Source organism: Ochotona curzoniae, unplaced genomic scaffold (genome assembly GCF_017591425.1).
Source record: "Ochotona curzoniae isolate NIBS_2020 unplaced genomic scaffold, NIBS_Ocur_1.0 scaffold_4701, whole genome shotgun sequence".
NCBI classification, from domain to species: domain Eukaryota; kingdom Metazoa; phylum Chordata; class Mammalia; order Lagomorpha; family Ochotonidae; genus Ochotona; species Ochotona curzoniae.
Window position 1 is genome coordinate 60,162,522 of NW_024467122.1, and position 18,965 is coordinate 60,181,486.

At 36.1% G+C, this 18,965-nt stretch overlaps 1 protein-coding gene across 2 annotated transcripts in view; it reads left to right on the top strand.

Moving 5' to 3' along the window:
* Positions 1–18,965, top strand: part of UNC13C (unc-13 homolog C) — a 500,819-nt gene that overhangs the window by 364,457 nt on the left and 117,397 nt on the right. For both annotated transcript variants that reach the window (XM_040969448.1, XM_040969449.1), the window contains 4 exons: positions 1,249–1,375; positions 9,017–9,113; positions 9,947–10,090; positions 14,125–14,202. In XM_040969448.1, the coding sequence (XP_040825382.1) occupies positions 1,249–1,375; positions 9,017–9,113; positions 9,947–10,090; positions 14,125–14,202 (446 nt within the window). The remainder of the gene's footprint in view (positions 1–1,248; positions 1,376–9,016; positions 9,114–9,946; positions 10,091–14,124; positions 14,203–18,965) is intronic.

Here is an 18,965-nt window from a genome sequence, read left to right on the forward strand (position 1 = left end):
TTGGAGGGTATTCATCAAAGAGCAGGTGGAGTTAGCCACAAGCAGATGCTGAGCATCCCGCGTTCCCTGTGCAGGCACCAAGCACAGGGACACAAGTGACAGAGGAACCCAGAGCTGTGTAATTTCTGTCTGTATTTGCGCAAGGTTGAACACTCCACATACATGGATCCCAGGGCACTGGTTTCCTACTGACACCTATTGAAGATGCCTTGAAAGCTACTACTTACAAGATTATCAAATAAATACTTTGTCTTAAATATGATAGGACACTAGATGCCTGAAAGGAGAGAGATTAAAAGAGAATGGTTAAAAAATTTTTTAAAAAATGGTGAAATGAATTTAGTGGGATCTGAAGCAAAGCGTCTTGTTCGCAATGTTGTTTGTGAGTCAGGAGTTGGGCCTAGAAGTATTTGTTTATTCTTGTTTCTGTGTGGTGCCTCCTCCTGCTGTCATATGTGCAGATTGTCCTAAATTGACTATTCTACTCAAATAATATTTAGTTTGAGCCTATATTCTCTCTTGTGTTTGCCATCAGATTTGAAGTCCCTCTACTGTCAGGTTTTACAAAGTAAGGGTAGGGAGCCCTTAACTTGTTTCTAGTGTCCTAATTGTTTCATTTCGTATTTGCATAATATAGTGTGCAGAATCACATTTCATTATGCATATTAAAAATACTGCTAAATAAATGTCAAAAAGTCATAGAGTACCAAAAATTTTAAACAAACTTAAGGTATTTCAGAATTCATATTTAGAAGTTAGAAATGCCTCCTCTTTTTCCAGCTATCTTAATGCATTATTAAATGACTGGGATGGAATATGATTTACTCATTTACATTTGTAATATTAAACCATGATTGGGATTGCTGGTTTTATTCGTGTTTTGAATTTTAATTCTTCTGTCACTTTGCATGTGGCTAAAAGTAGTCAAAATAAACGAGCATAAAGATTAATAGGAATTTTTTAATGTGCTATTGCTCTGTAACCACAACTAAACTCTCACCTTTCTCAGCACAGCACATTAGAATAATCAAGATATTTTTGTATTACTGCTGAAGCCACGCTCTGTGTCATCCACAGTTATTTTTGCATCATATAAAATCAAGTGTGCATTTAGCAAGAAATCTTTGGTGTTACCATTAACACACCAATTTATTTGTTTTAGAAATATGGATGACAAAAGTGAGTTGAGATACAGCTGCATTGTTGGCATATCAAACTTTATTAAATGCTCGATTTTATCTGTTACAGAACATGAGAAGCAGAGATTATGCAAGAGCACCGATTATATGAATCTGCATTTCAAAGTGAAATGGTTTTATAATGAATATGTGCGTGAACTTCCTGCCTTCAGGGATGCTGTGCCTGAATACTCCTTGTAAGTAGTGACTTTTATACTCTGGCACCTTTTTCCAAGCTCACAGTACAGACACACGGTAAAATTACAGTTGATTGTGCCATGCTAAAATCTCTTCATACAATCTTCATCACCATGCAGATATTTCTGTTATAAAGCGATCATTAAAATGTTTGCATTATTTAAAAACTATATTTCACTGAATTATGTTGCATTTTTATATGCCTTAGTTGAATATCATCTTTAAAAAGAAATATCCCTCACTTGGTGAGGTTATGTCCTTAATAAAAGAGCTACAATAGAACTTTTTTTTTAAAGGCTGCTTATAGACTGACTTGCATCTATAGGTAAATTTTCTTTCATTTACAACTACACTAGCAATTCATATTTCTGAAAAAGTTAACAAATAATATTTCATAAATGTGTCTATGTCAAACACATTTGTAATCATACAAGTAGTAGTCTGCCTGTGAAAGGGGTCAGAATCTTCCACATTCTATTAAAGAGGATCATCCATATCCAGTTGTTGTCAGGAAATGTAAGTAAAACACTCACCTCACCCTGAAAGGAGCAGATAGTCTAAAGGATACTGAAGAGTATGAAAATCACAGAAAGGTAAGGCAAAGGGCAGATGTTTGATGACAGAGCTAAGATGCTTCTTTGGGTACCTGCATCCTGTATTGGAGTGCTTGGCTTCAGGTCCAAACTGTGCTCCTGGGTCCGGCTTCCTGCTAATATCAGTGATGCCTCAAGAATTTGGACCTCTGCCACTTACATGGGAGATAGAGAAGGAGTTCAGACTGGCCAATCCCTGGCTGCTGCTGCTGGCATTTGGAGAGTTAACCAGCAGATAGATCTGTTTTTCTCCCTCCTTGCCTTTCAAATAAAAATATTGTTCTAGAGATAGCAAGGTAAAATGAGACAAGTATAATAGGATCACACAGAAGAAGTATCTGGAGGACTCAGCACATGTATGGATAGCAAAATATTAAATGTACACTGTGGAAAATATGGTCAAATTAGTGCAGGAAAGGGGAGAAAAGCTTTCAGGTGGTAAAAGAAGTTATGAGTGTAATTTTGGAGTTAAGATGTATAGGCCGTGGTCTACGGGAAGTAATGTTATTCCAGGGAGTTATGTAGTATTTTTAACAAAATTGGTAGAAAGTGTTACAGAAAAGGTAGTTTTCAACTCATTTATTGTTAATAAGTGCTATGAAGCTTATACAGAATTCATTAGGCGCTATGGGAGCTGGAAGAGAAGAATGGGGGGTGAAAAGATATAGGAAGGAGTGAACAGTGTAATGAAGAGACTAAAGAATTTTCTTCATGTAGCTGTTCCTTGGAAGTATCAAAAATAAAATGGCATAGTAATACAACTTAAGGCTATTTTGTAGGGAGGGTGTAGAGATTTGGGTTTTAAAAGATGCAGAATTTCAATTAGAAAAGAAGACTAAGTTCTACTAGCCTATTGTGAAGGTGATTACCAAATAAGTAATAACATATTGTATTCTTGAAAACTTGATTAGACATTTTGTGTTCTCACCACCAAAAATTCTAAGCGTATAAGAGTGCATGTGTCAACTAACTTGATCTAGAAATTCTACCATATGTAAAGATTTCTAAGGGAGCTGTTTCAAGCAGCAAATACCTATTTTGTGAGTTAAAAAGAAAAAAATATTAAAAAGAAAAAAATGAAATCACATTCATTATGCTAAAAAGCAGGCTGCACCAATAAGTTGTTATAGTAAGAATTCCAAGCATAAAGATGTGAAGAAGAGAAATTATGAAAATAGAGAATTTGTAAACCAAACAGATTCAGGAAGTAAAGGCGGGTTACAGTTAAAGATGATTATAGTTGCTTACAACCAGCTGGTAATGTTTATTTGGAATAGGGTAATATTGCAGAAGAGTCATTAGCTAGAGACATTGGCTTCTGACTCTGTCTGAAGTTATTACACTGGACTAAAATTAGACTTGTCTGGTCACTCAAAGGTCAACTAGGAGAAAAGAATAAAATTCAGCAGTACCAGGGAACACTCAGACACTGAAAAAAGAGAACTATACCTAATGGGTGATGTTCAAGTTCTGGCCTCTCTCCCTGGCTCCACACCCCTGAATATTTGGCACTTTGTAATTCAGGGCCTGGAGACCAAATTGACAGTAGCTTGGAGTTCATAGAAATTTCCCTAAGCTTGCAAAACAAACATTGGGGTCCAGGACATTGAACTTGTGCAACCAAAACTTAGAAAAAAGGGAAGCTGACAGCCCAAGCACTGCTGAGTTTCCTTTGAGGTAATTTCTGATTCCTGTTATGCACTTAATCTCTGTGTGGAGACTGAAGCAGAACAAATCATCTAGAAAGTAGACAGTAAAGTTCATAGAGGCATCAACAGTCTCACTGTGCGAGAGGGTTAAATTAGAGGTTAAGGCTTATACAAGGAAAGGAAGACTATGAATACCCCCACGCTTTCAGGGGAGATCCCTAGAAAAATGTGCAAATCAGAAAAGACCAGCCAGACCTCAAGCTTGTCTCAACCAAGCTGTTTACCTTGCATTCTGTCTACAAAGAAAAATTTAAATACTTTTTAAAGGAAGTGTGCAACTAGTGGGCTCAAGTTTATAGACAATGGATAATCTGCCACAACAGGGTCAGCGCTATGACCTAGCATGCTAAGCTTCTACCTACAGTACTGGAATCCCCTATGGGCACCAGTTCATGTCCTGGCAACTCCACTTTACATCCAGCCCCTTGCTTATGGCCTGGAAAAGTAGTGGAGGATGATCCAAGTCCTTGAGACCCCACACCCATGTGAGAGACCGAAGAAAATTGGCTTCGAATCAGCTTGGTTCTGGCCATTGCAGCCATTTGGGGAGTGAACCAGTGAATGAAAGATCTCTCTCTCCCTGTAACTGTGCCTTTCAAACAAAAATAAGATAAATCTTTTAAAAAAAGATACTTGGCAGCAACAACAAAATGACCACCAGGACTGTATACTAGAATCCAGAAGAAAAAGATGGCAAATATTAGAAAGATATAAGATAGAGATTATGTTGCATACTTTAAATGTTGGAGAATTTTAACAGAAAAAAATGAGATCTATAACAAGAATAAAATGGAACTTGTAGAACTAAAATAAAATGAAAAGTGTAATAGATAAGTTTATAAATATGCATGATACAGAACAGACTAAAATTATGGAAAGACATTTGTGTAAAATACATAGAAACAAAAAGATATGAAAAATATTAAAAAGTGAAGGTTATATAGCACAAAAAAATAAAGAACTAACATGAATAGAATTGAATACCAGAAAAGTAAAGCAGAGGAAAAATAGTATCAGAGAAATATCAGAACTGATAAAAAAATACCAGGAAGCTATAGATCAGGAAGTTGTGTAAATATTAAGAAAGATAAATTCAAGAAAAACTACTGAGAGATAATTAAAACCAAAAAGAATCAGACTAATCTTAAAATTTATCAGACTGAAGGAGGAAAAATATTTTACCTCCAGAGGATATATAAAATGGCAAATCGATCAGAAGTAGTGATTGAAACCAGAATACAATGCAATATCATCTTTGAAGTCCACAAAGAAAGCAAATAACAAGTAAATTCTATGTGTGTACAATGTTGCTACAAACATAAACTGAAATAAAGACATACAAATCTCAGAAACACAACAAATATGTTCCCAGCAGATTGTTATCAAAAACATAAACCATACTTTAAAGGAAAATGACCTTTCATAACATCAGTGTAACAGAAAGAAGAAAAAAGTTAATGGAAAGCATTTGGAAGAATAAATAAACTATCAAAATTTAAAATATATTAATTTGCTAAGATGCAAGTGATTTTGGAGTCAGTATAATAGCTCAACTAGCTAATATCCCACCTGCTAGAAACAGCATTTAATATGAGTATCGATATGGCACCTGTCCAGGTTGCTCCACTTTCCAACTATCTCCCTGTTGATGGTCTTGGAAAACAGCAGAGGATGGCCCATAACTTGGGACCCTGAACCTACATGGAAGATCTAGAAGAATCTCCTGGCTCCTGGCCCTGAATTGACTAAGCTCCAGCTGCCGTGGCCATTTTGAGTGAACAAATGGAAAACAACTTTTTCCGTCTCTCCTTCTCTCTGTAAATCTGTCTTTCCAATAAAAATAAGCAAAATATTTTTAGAATATATTGTAAAAGTTTTAGATGATAAAATACCTGTAAAATAAACATACATGAATAGCATTAGTAGGCATGATATGGAATAATACATTTTAAGATCCTTTCGTTTATGGCAAAGATATGTACTTATTTGAAAAAGCTTCCAACATCACAGATGTGTGTTGCAATCTGCAGTGTAACCCCCCACCCCATGTATTAGTAAGAAAAATGGCAAAGGAATAAAGTGAAAGAAAAAAATTTTCAAAAATGCAGGTAGGAAAGTGAGGGAATTGGGCAATAAAATTAAATTTAAAACTCAGTGTAATGATTAAATTTCAGTAGGTTAACATTCAAATCAATTGAATCTAGCATACCACATAAAATGGCAAAATCCAAAACATCATGCTTACTAATGAGTGCCTAATTGTGAAAAAAAATTTGAAATAAATCTGATGCAACTATACTTACATAAACTAAACCAAACATTTTATTTAAGCTACACTGATATTAAATAAAACATAAGTAGTATTTCATGATGACTCAAGGATGAATTTCATAAAAATATATCATTTTTCAGTTTGTGGATTATATAATGTATTGGCCAAATATAAAAACCAAAAATCATCAGAAACAAAAGAAAACCAACAAATCCAAAATCCTTTGTGAAGATGACATTTGTTCAGCAATAGATTGAAAAAATCAGACAAAGCATCAATAAGAAAAACAGAAGTTTAAACAATATAAATAATACATTTAAGGATTTCTCTCTGTAGCTCTATGTCTACATAAATCTGTATTGAATATCCAGAAGATCTACCTATAATTTTATGGACATTGTTTACACACATAAACCAACTATGCATACATTGGGGCACTTTAAATGTTCGTGTAAATGTAGCTAAAAGGGTCAATTGTATTTGGTGCAAAAGATTAAAGCAATGAATCATTCTTCATACCGCACACTTCCTGTGAGCTTTAGAGGGCCCTTCATTGAATGTACAATGACAAAATGCACAGTGTTGTCGAGCAAGCATGCCATTTACCAAAATATACTGTCTTCTGGTCCACCAAGCAAATACAATGAATTTTAAAGGACTGTGAACATATATATTCTAGGACTACCATGGAATTAAGGCAAAAACCAATTCCAGAAAATGACTAGAAAATCACCTAACAGGAAAATCTAGCAGACTATTCTAAAAAATTCTCGACTAAAAGAAAGAAATAGTTTAAATTACAAAACATGTTAAATAAACAAAAATGAAATGTTATATTGAAATTTGCAGAACACATTGAAAACAGAAAAAAGGGAAATTTTTAACTTTAATTACATTTGTATGAAATGTGAAAACATAGAAAATCAGTAAGTCTCTACCAGAAGAAACTGACGACAGAAAATGAAATCACAGCAAAAGAGAAATGAAATGCTTGGCATGACCTAGAGTAAAAATAAAATAGAAATGTTAAAAAGAAGAAATTAGCAAAGCCACAAATTGGTTTTTGAAAGCCCTGACATTATCAAAATGTCTTTTTAAAGGCCAATTAATAAAACAAGAGATGCCACAAATTACTATTATTAGAAATACAGCATCAAAAAGACTTACAAAGATAAGAAGAAAACATATGGTTGAATAGTCAGAACTTTATAGCAAATGTACAAATTCCTTTTAAAATAGAACTTACTAAGCTCTGATGAAGGAAAAATATAAAATCTGAATGAACCTAAGCTATTTTTAAAAATGGAATTCTTCATTAAGAAAAAAAATCATGTCTCAAGTAAAAATGTAAGGCCTAGTTGGTGCCAAATGGAATGCTTCCAAAGGGAAAAAATATCAAAAGCATTATATAAACTGTTACATAAAAGTCAAGGAAAAATACCCAAATCATTTTTGGAAGTTAGCACAGCATCACTACTATTTCTTACTGAGAATGTGACAAATAAAGGCAAAAGCCAACCAGCTTTTGGCCTAAACATAATTAAAAAAAAAAAAAAAAAGACATGAAAATAATAGGTAATAGAATCCATGACCAAAGGTTAATATCTCTAAGACAAATCTAATACAGACTCCAAGAGTGCTGTAATATAACTGCTCAAACATTCTTGAAAGATTTATTTATTTATTATTCATCCATTCGTTGGTTTTAAAACAGAGAGGGAGATACAGAAAGTGAGAGATCATCTGTCTCCGAGGTGAATTCACAGGAAGCTGGATTAGAAGCAGTTAGTAGCCAGGGCCAAACCAGGATTTCAGTATGAGCAGTGGATGCTGTGCCATTGCACACCACTCCTGGATAAATATTTTTAAATCATATGAAGCAATTTTTCATGTTTAAGGAAATTCCTAAAAATGTTGTACCAGGCATAGTATTTTGTTAAAACTTGAATACCTTTGCGTATGTCAAGAATGAAACAGGGGACCAACACTGCCATGGTGAGTTCAGCTGCCACTTGCAGCACCCACATCCCACATGGGCACTGGTAAGTCTTGGCTGCCCCGTTTCTCTAATAATGAGCCTAGGAAAGCAGTAAAAGTTGGCCCCAGCACTTGGGTGCCTGCCACCTATGTAGAAGACCCAGATGAAGCTTTCCCCTTTCTCTTTTTCTCTCCCTTCTCTCTGTAGCTCTATAATTCAAGTAAATAAATAGTTTAAAATGTAAGGTATGTGAAAGTATCGCTTTTATTAACATTATGCTGAGAGTCTCATGCTATGCAAAGACAAATGGGGAACATAAAGCTATAATGGTTACATAAACAAAAAATATGCTATCTTTATAGGACAAACACACACCTAGAAATTTAAATAAAAATACAGTACACAAGAAAACATCCAAATTTGAATATGTATGAAATAATAACTAAAAGATATTTAGCGATAGGTATTATGGCAAAATGATTAAGCTGTGGTGTGGGATATTCACATGCCATATTAGATTGCTACTCTAAGTCCCTGCTTCTGTAATTCCAATCTAGCTTCCTTCTGCTACATCCAGGAAGAAATCAGATGATGGCAAGTGCTTGGATCCCTGCTATCCATATGGGAGACATGCGTGGTGTTCTGGGTTCCAGGCTTCAGTCTGGCACATCCCTGACTGTTGTAGCCATTTGGAGAATGAACCAGTGGATAGAAGATCTTTCTCAGTATGTCTGCAAATTCCCAAAGTATTTTGGGTTGGGCCAACCAAAGCTGGGATCCAGGAACTCAATGCAGGTCTTCTACATAAGTAGCAGAGACCCAAAACTTGAGTTATTATCTGCTACCTTTCAGGTAACACATTAAAATCCCAGAATTGGAAGCTGAACTTTGTCATAGAGCAGAGTCTGAAACTCAGGTGCTCAAAAATGGGATATGATATGGGAATCCCAAGTGGTTTCTGACTCGTTTTGCCCCCAAAGGGAGATTTGTGGTCCTGAATTACCCTCATAGAGGAAAATAACGACATTCCTGCAAGTTGTACACCAGTAATATTCTTGGAGATGTGTTACATTTCTCATGTTTTTCAGGTGGTTTGAACCTTTTGTCATGCAGTGGCTGGATGAAAATGAAGACGTGTCAATGGAGTTCCTCCATGGAGCACTGGGAAGAGACAAGAAAGACGGGGTGAGTTCAAATGCTGTCAGACTGTTCATTGTCATGACTCATTTCTAAGCTACAAGAATTTGTAGGCTTGTTCAGTTTTAGAACACTGGTGACAAAAATAAAAAATTGTAAATGATTTGTTGAGATATTATAACAACATAAATTATCTGCGTATTTCATGGGGTATTGTGCAATATTTTAATTAAACCAATTGTACTAGGCCAATACCCCTTCCACTTCATTTGTCAAAATTGTGGTTATCCTACTCTATTGTGAAACACCAGAACTCATTATTTCCACCCAAATGCATTTTGGTAGCCATTTCCAAATAAATATAGGGCATAATTTCTAAAGGCTAGTCAATAGCCTGGGGAATTTCTTAAATTTAAAAATGAAACAGAAATCATCAATTACTCTTGATCCTGACACTCTTCTATTCTTCTTGAATTGGCCTCTACCTCTAAGTCCTTTAGGCTTGTGCAGAGCATGATTCTGATCCTGGAGGCTGGCCAGGATTTCTACATTAGAAGTACTTAGCCCCACCCCGGGAGCCTCTGCAGAAAGGCTCAGTCATCAGTCACAACTTGCTTGCTAAGAGATCTTAATGCCTGTAGGAAAGAACCAATATACAAAAGCCAGTCCCACAATTCAGCAGAAGAACAATGATATATTCATTTCATTACATGTTCTAGAAAAAAAACAGGTAAAATATTTCCAAGTATCTAAGCACTTTATTTCTGATAAATGTGTGTAAATGATATGAGAGGCTCAGCTGTTCCTGTGAAATGATGAGGACTCTTTCCACATCCTGCATAATATGCTTATTACTCTGGTTTTGCCTCCTCTCCCCTCAGTTCCAGCAGACATCTGATCATGCCCTCTTCTCTTGCTCTGTGGTTGATGTCTTTGCTCAGCTTAACCAGAGCTTTGAGATTATTAGAAAACTGGAATGCCCTAATCCTGAAGCATTATCTCACTTAATGAGAAGATTTGCGAAGGTAAGTTAAATGGATGAATTTTCCTCTCTGGGAGGACGACAGCCTTAAAGACACTATTGTTTTATATTTTTACTCTACTTTAAAGAATTCAGCTGGGCAATAAGATACTGGACACTATGCAAGGCACATGCTTGCATTGAAAGAAACAAGACTAGATTTGAACTGTAATACTGCAATAAGGTGGAGCAGTCCACCATGGGGGGAGGGCAAGGGAAGAGGAAGGGGGAACATCAGAGCCTATGAAACATTGTTATAAAATGAAATGCAATTAAAAAATATATGTAAAAAAACTGCTATCCCAATATAATTTGCAATTCGCTTCAATAAATTTAGTAGTTTGCACATTTGCAATCTGATTTCTTGCACTTATGTTTATTGGAGTTATCAGTCTATTTTAAAAGGATTGTTTTTTCATTTGAAAGTCAGAGACAGGGAAGTGGGAAAAGGGAGAGAAAATGGGAGAGAAGAAGGGGCGAGACAGAGAAAAAGAATGGGAGAATCTTTCATGTGCTAGTTCGCTTCCCAGATGGCAGCAACCAGAGCTGGGCCAAGTCAAGCCAGGATGCAGGAGCTTACTCCATACTTACTCCTTTGCCAAATGTTTCAAAGGAAATATTACAAGTAATAGAAATTATCTCTATATCCTTAATCTTATCAGAAAACACATGTAATACCAAGGAACACATGACGTAGTGGAATCAATCATGTCAGGTCTGTTATTTCAATGCAATCATTTCCTCTTCCTTGTATTGCTTTAATGCTGCATTGTTTTGTTCATAACATGTGAGTTATTAAGGTGGATTTTGAATCAGAGCTCATGTTGGTCATAAGAGCAGTATGCTGAAAGGAGCCACTGGAAGTGATAGTGTGTTTACATGTGTGGGATTAGCTCATTTATAGCTATCCTATTTGATGTTCCAACTATTTTGTCCTGTGAAATCAGGAAACATTTTATTTTTCTATTTGATCCTTTCGGGCCTGCAGAATCATTTGCTTTCCTGCCACCATCCTGTTAAACTTTTGTTTTATTTAATGCAGGGCTCTTTGAATAGGAGACGTTTTGCTCTATCAAAGAACCTGCTATATTCATGGTACATTCATGCTTATCTCTTTGTGTACATTGTTCTTTTAGTTGTTTTTTTTTTCCTTTGTGCATTCTTAACCTCCACCGGGCTGTCTGCTCTGTCCCCATCTCCTCTCTCCACTGTCCTCACTTGGAAATGTACAGGCTGCAAAAGTTAAAATCATGACCTAAGACCCTACATCTGGGCATCTTAGCTTGAAACGTTTGATAGGCCCTTTTTCCACCAGCAAGTTGCCCTTGAAGAGTCACTTCCACATTACCATGTATTAGGACCCTGGTTCTCAAATAGTATATGTCTTACTTCATTTGGAAGCTTAGTAAAATGTAACCTTGCAGAGACTCACCTCATACTGCTGACCAGCGAATCAGGGAACGGGTCAGAGAATCTGCTTTTCCACCAAGTGCCTAGGCAATGTATTCTGCTACTAATCCCAGCCTCATGCTATGAGAAAAAGTGAGTTATGAGACATGTCTGGCAGTTTCTTGTTACTAATTGATAACTAAAAGTCTGATATTGATTACTTGCTTGGATACATTATGATGAAACTGACACTGCTTCTGAACTGCGCATTGCACATTTCCATTTAGTTGCACTTTGTATATCAATGAAGAAATTGTGTCTGCCATTTTTATGGAAGCACTATGTCCCCTGCGATTGTGTGCTGCTTCAGCTGCAAACCATCTGATTTACTAACCCATTGGCATTTTCAGGCTATTGGATATGAAATCCCAGAATCTGTTTTCTCTAAGCAAAATTTCAAGGGAAAATCATTTTCCTATGAAGTAAAGCCAAGCTCTAACCAGGGGGGATATACTTTGGAAATGCTCTCAAGTGCATGTCAGAATTTCCCTTTCATCCTCCTTAAAAAAAGGAAAAGTCATTTTTCAGCCTTTTGGCTAAGATCAAGTGTATTAAGAGAGAGAGAGAGAGAGAGAGAGAGAGAGCTGACCAACGAGTCACTCAGCGGATTTCCAAATGACACTGGTCTTTATGGAATTTTGTGACGTCAAATATTGAATAAGATATAATATTTGAGTTACAACAAGCTTCTGAAGTCAAGATAATATCCTGTATTTGTGCAAAATTGCAGAATAATTCTTGAAGCTTACACTGTTATTAAGAAGAAACTGTGAATTAAGAAATAGCATTTGTGTGCATGAATGGAATAGGCAAGTCTACGATAACTCAGCATTATGCATAATATATACTTTGAATAGGTGCTTTTGAAAGAAACTACAGCCTGATTAGCCATCTGTTTTCCTGGACCTATTAGTAGATTCCTTGCTAGAATTTGATATTTTTCTAGGTCAACTTCTGTTTAAATTGGTGCATGTTATCACATTGCACCATAGAATTGCACATAGAATTGGTAATTCTACCAATTTTTTTATCTGTGTGAAATCACTCATTTTAGATTTTTATTATACATTTAAAAGTCAGTAAAGCAAGTCCATGGTCACATTTGATATGAAAATTCAGGCTTATTGTTTAAGCATCTTTCTTTCATCTTAGTTCCATGGAGTGTTTCCTCTAGTTGACTTACAGACACTTTCAAAAAGGTCAGACTAGCATATTGTACAAAAAGGAAAATTAAAGCCTTTACTTTTCTGTGAAAAGAGATGACACATATCTACTGCTATTGTTAGTTCATCATTAATATGAAATTCGCATTCACATTAGCTCATTATACTTCAAGTTATATGAAAAGCAGTAGCATGCAAACTCATCAACTTATCTTTAAATAAATAAAATTTAATTAACATGGTTCATTTTTCTTTGTTTCATCTAATTAATGAAAATAGAGGGAAACCTCAGGCTCAGCAATATTTATTAGAAAAATAAAAATTATGATACAAAGAATAGCATAATGGCAATGACTCTGCAGTCATTTTAACAAGCAATCCATTACTAAATATCTAGTAAATAAATGGTGAATATATTGAAGTATAAAAAATGCCACAATGTAATGAAAACAGAAGTTTCAGATTTTACTGGGTGTCTTAGTGTTTACTATAACTCATTATTAAAGAAAATTCTTTTGAGTAGCCAGTACCAAGTGATATTGTAGAGGAACTTTCTGACCCCACTTATAAACAAGATATTTTAAAGCATTAGAAAATGTTAAAAAAAATTGAGCATTAAAATAATTTTAAGTTGGTAGGTGTAATAATGGAAAAGGATGACAAGATATAAAACAGTACTTCAAAGCCAAAGATGTCTATTTAGTACAAAAAAAAAAGATTAGGGACCATTACTGATAATTATTTAAGCATAGAGGAGGTAATCACAAGGTCATCAATATGCTTGGAAAATAACAAATTTACCATGGAGAAGACAGTGTAAAATGGACAGAATCGATATGGATTTATTCCAGTTGCATTTAGCACTATGATGACTGTCTTTTGAATAGCCTAGTCTATTCAAAATCTGTTCTATTGAGATCATTCTGTTGGTTAAGATCATTCTATTGGTAAGATGTAGAATTGATCTCTATGTATGACTCCCTTTCAGAAAGAAGAAAAGTATTTGAAAAATATGCATGACTCAGCATTAACCAAGTTAATGTAAATATGTTTAGTTATGTACTGGGAAAAAGTTAAAGCCCTGTTTGGGATGTTCACATCTCATGCCTGATTCACATCCTGGCTCATCTATGCTTTAATTCCAACTACTTGCTGATGCACCTGACTGGTAACAAATCATGGATCAGCTGCTCAGATTCCTGCCACCCACACACGAGACCTGGAGGGCTCCTGACGTGAGCCTCGCCTAGTACCAGCATCTGCAGGCATTTGGAGACTGAACCAGCAAAAGGGAGATCTTTTCCTTTCAGTGTATCTACCTCTGTCACCCTGTCTTTCAAATTAATCAAGCAATCTCATAAACAAAGCAAAACAAACAACAGCTATATACATTCCTGAATATATGTCATGATGTTTTCTTTCACAGACAATCAACAAAGTGCTGCTCCAGTATGCTGCGATTGTCAAAAATGATTTCAATTCCTATTGTGATAAAGAAAATGTGGTAAGTAAAAAATGTCTGTTCAGTTGCTGTCAGTTAAGTTTTACTTCAAAAGAATAGATAGGAAACTATTTACTTTCTGTTTTTATAAAAAAGATAGCAAGGGAACTCAATAAACGCTTTTAAAACTTCTCTGGTCTGGAAGTAATTTAAATGCAGGATTCACTACAGCCAACTTGTGTTTTTCCATGTTGATGGGGAAAAGACAGACATTAGTAACTGAAAATACACATGCTCATAGAATGGTGAAGCTGAAGACCAAAGAGTTAAAAGTTAATGAATAGAAGTACATATTTTTTATTTGGAACCAACATTAAAATAAGTGTTTATATTTTAATTTTCAAATAAACTGAGAAGGATGCTTAATATATGGAATAATGTTGCTTTTGACTGTAACTGTTAGTTTAGCTTCCTCTCCTCCCTTCTTAAAGATGTATTTATTTATTTGAAAAGGCAAATTTATAGAAACAGAGGGAGAAATGGAGATAATGAGAGAGATCTTCCATTCATTGGCTCACTGTCCAAATAGCCATTAAAGCCAAAGGTGTGGTCCAGGGACTGGGGTGGGAGAGGAGTAGGTGGAGAACCTGGCTGAACCCAGGAGCCAGGAGCTTCTTCCTGGTCTCCTTTATATGGATTCAGGTGTGCAAGTACTTGGCATGCTTTGTTAAGTTCTCAGGCATATTAGCAGGAAGCTGGATGAGAAGTGGAATAGCCAAGACACCCACAATCAGTCATATCAGATGCTGGCATTATATGGAGTGGTTCAATCTATTGCATCACAACACCAACCTCAAATATAGTCCCATTTTTATAAATGAGGGATACTTATAAAACCCAAACCAGCATTTCAACCCAGTCAGCAAGACATAACAGAAGCGGAATAAACCAAAGTTATTTGGGAAGTGGAGCTGCTGGGACCTGAACCTGCACCCTTATGGGATCATGGCACATGCAAGGTGAGGATTTAACCATTAGGTTATCACATCTGGCCCTAAAGTTATTTGGATTATAATACCACTAATTTCATGGCAGATAAAGGAACACTTTTTGTTTCATCATTTTATATAGCAGAAATTACATTAGCAACTCTGTAAGAATTTTTAAGAGCAGCACTGGGAGCTGGGAGGTATTGGAACAGCAAGTACTAAATTTCTTTTAAGGAATGCCAAATCTCCACCCCAAACCCAAACAAAAATAGTCCTCACTATCTGACAAGTTTAAAAGGGAAGTCTAAAGAATCCTACCAGTGTTCTCTCTAAAACACCTCTTACCTCTTATTAACAGCACCTTGAGGACAGATTGTCCCATTGGTTCTTGGGAATTCTAGATGTTTCTTTTTCTTAAGTTATTGTGCTGCCCAGAAAACTTACTACCATTTTCTGAAAGCAGTGATTTCTACTTACTATTGATTATAAATACTCCCAAAATCAAGATAAACTGTTCCTTGAAAACATACGTTAATAATCAAGGAATAATACATTGCTAAAATGCTATTTTAAAATCAGTGTCTGAAAACTTTAGACAGAATTCTCTGTGTTGGGATAATCAAACTGAAGATTGTGAAATGTGCCTATGAATGCTGTTTCTGTCGTTCAGAAAACAAAAGAAAAATAGCTTTTAAATGCCCCTGCAAGCTTGATGTGCTAATGCTCCACATTTTGTATTTTAAAAATATTGAAATCAAAATCATAAATCAGTACTCATTGTATTAGTCTATATGCTTTTCTGTGGTCTCCGTAGATTTCTATATTTTTTTTTTATTAATCAATTTTTTTATTTTTTATTTATTTTTTTTTTTTATACTTTTTTTTTTTTTTATTGTTGCTTACATTGTATTATGTAGTACAGTTTTATAGGCGCTGGGGATTCCCCCCACCCCTCCCATAACCCTCCCCCCATGGTGGATTCCTCCACCTTGTTGCATAACCATAGTTCAAGTTCAGTTGAGATTCATTGCTTGCAAACACATGCCTAGCATAAAGTTCAGCGTCTTATTGTCCAGATAAGTTCAGTGGCCTCTTGGGGAGACCTTCTATGGTCTGAAGATAGGTCTAACAGAGTAAAGATCCGGTCAGTTAAAAGCCCCAACAAGGCCTCAGTATCAATATACAACATTATGGAATTAATTGACATAGTAATGGGTAGACAATATGTTAAAAATAATGCAAGTTCCATTCTTCGAAACATCTGGGTTGAGACAGTATCAATGACCGGTTCAAAAAATAACCAACAACCAAACAAAAAATTACAGGTTAAATCAAGGCAAACATGTGGTATCTAATCTTTTGGGATTCACTCATTTCCCTTAGCATTATAGTTTCCAGTTGGGCCCATTTAGCCACAAAGAACTGCATTTTGTTTTTTTTAATAGCTGAGTAGTATTCCATGGAGTAGATGAACCAAAGCTTTCTTATCCAATCTTCTGCTGATGGGCATTTCGGTTGCTTCCATGTTTTTGCAATTACTGATTGTGCTGCAATGAACATAGGGATGCATGTTGGTTTGTCGTAAAACAGGTGTTTTGGATATATTCCTAGGAGTGCTATTGCTGGGTCATATGGTATGCAGATTTTGAGTTGTTTGAGTGTTCTCCAGACTGATTTCCATAAAGGCTGTACCAATTTGCAGCTCCACCAGCAGTGGAGTAGGGTTCCCTTTTCCCCGCATCCTCGCCAGCAAGCGTCGTTGGTGTTCTTGTTTATGTGGGCCAATCTTACTGGTGTTAGGTGGTACCTCATCGATGTTTTAATTTGGATTTCCCTTATTGCTAGGGAGCTGGAACATTTTTTCATATGTTTGTTTGCCATTTGGACTTGTTCCTTTGTGAAATGTTTGCCCATTTCCCGTGCCCATTTCTTGAGTGGTTTGTTTGTTTTGGTTTTTTGGTTGTTTTGAAGTTCTTTGTATATCCTGGAAATTAGCCCCCTATCGCCTATATCGTGTGCAAAGATCTTCTCCCAATCTGTGGGTTGCTTTTTTACTTTGTTGATTGTTTCCCTTGCTGTACAGAAGCTTCTTAGTTTGATGAGGTCCCATTTGTTTATTCTGTTCTCAACTGCTATTGCTTTTGGTGTCCTTCTTAGAAAGTCGGAACCTACTCCTAGGTCTTGCAGGGTATTTCCTACATTTTCCTGCAAGAGTTTGAAGGTTTCTGGATGTAGGTTTAGGTCTTTTATCCATGTAGATTGGATCTTAGTGTATGGTGATAGATGTGGGTCTATCTTTTTGTTTCTACAGGCTATCAGCCAGTTGTCCCAACAACATTTACTAAAGAGGCCTTCCCACTTGCTTGAGTTGTCATTGGTCTTTTTGTCAAAGATTAATTGGCTGTATTTGTGTGGGTTCCCTTTTGGTGCTTCTATTCTATTCCATTGATCTTCCTTTCTGTCTTTGTGCCAGTACCAGGCTGTTTTGATAACCACTGCTCTATAGTATGTCCAGAGGTCCGGGATTGTGATTCCCCCTGCTAACTTCTTATTTTTCAGGATGGTTCTAGCTATTCGTGGTTTTTTGTGTTTCCAGATGAACTCTTGAATCATTGTATCCAGTTCCGTGAAGAATGTTTTGGGCAATTTGATTGGAATTGCGTTGAAAATGTATATTGCTTGTGGTAGTATAGACATTTTAATGATATTGATTTTGCCTATCCAGGAGCACGGGATGTTATTCCATCTTTTGAGGTTTTGTTCAATTTCCTTTTTAAATAGTTTGTAGTTTTCTTCGAATAGGTCTCCTACGCTTTTGGTTAAATTTATTCCCAAATACTTCATACTTCTCTCTGCTATTTTGAATGGTATCCTGTTGGTTAGATCTTCTTCCATCTTGGTGTTATTTGCGTACACTATGGCTGTTGATTTTCGTTCGTTAATTTTGTACCCCGCCACTCTGCCAAACTCTCGTATAAGTTCTAGCAGTTTCTGTATTGAGTCTCCTGGTTTTTCTATGTACAGGATTATGTCATCTGCATATAGTGAAAGCTTGACTTCTTCGTTTCCTATACGTATGCCTTTGATTTCTTTTTCTTGTCTTACGGCCTCTGCAAGTACCTCTAGGACTATGTTGAATAGCAGTGGTGATAGCGGGCACCCTTGTCTTGTTCCAGATCGCAGTGGGAAGGGTTCTAGCTTTTCTCCATTCAGTATGATACTGGCATTGGGTTTTTCATAAATTGCTTTGATTATGTTGTGGATTTTCCCATCTATGCCTACTTTGGCTAGAGTTTTTAGCATGAAGAGGTGTTGGATTTTGTCGAAAGCTTTTTCTGCATCTATTGAAACTATTATGTGGTTCTTGTTTTGCAGTTTTTGGATGTGGTTTATAACATTTATGGATTTCCGAATGTTGAACCATCCCTGCATTCCAGGGATGAATCCTACTTGATCCGGATGAATGATCTGTCTGATGATTTTTTGAATTCTATTGGCTAGGATTTTGTTGAGAATTTTAGCATCAATGTTCATCAGAGAAATAGGTCTGTAGTTTTCCTTCTCTGATGGTTCTCTGTCCGGTTTTGGGATTAAGGTGATGTTAGCTTCATAGAATGAGTTTGGGAGGGTTGCTTCCTCCTCTATTGTTTTGAAGAGCTTGTAGAGGATTGGGGTTAGTTCTGTTCGGAATGTTTTGTAGAATTCTGTAGTGAAGCCGTCTGGGCCTGGGCTTTTTTTCGTTGGGAGATCTTTGATGACTGTTTCAATCTCTGCCTCGGTTATGGGTTTATTTAATTCTGCAGTTGCCTCCGGACTGAGTTTTGGTAAGTGGTGGGA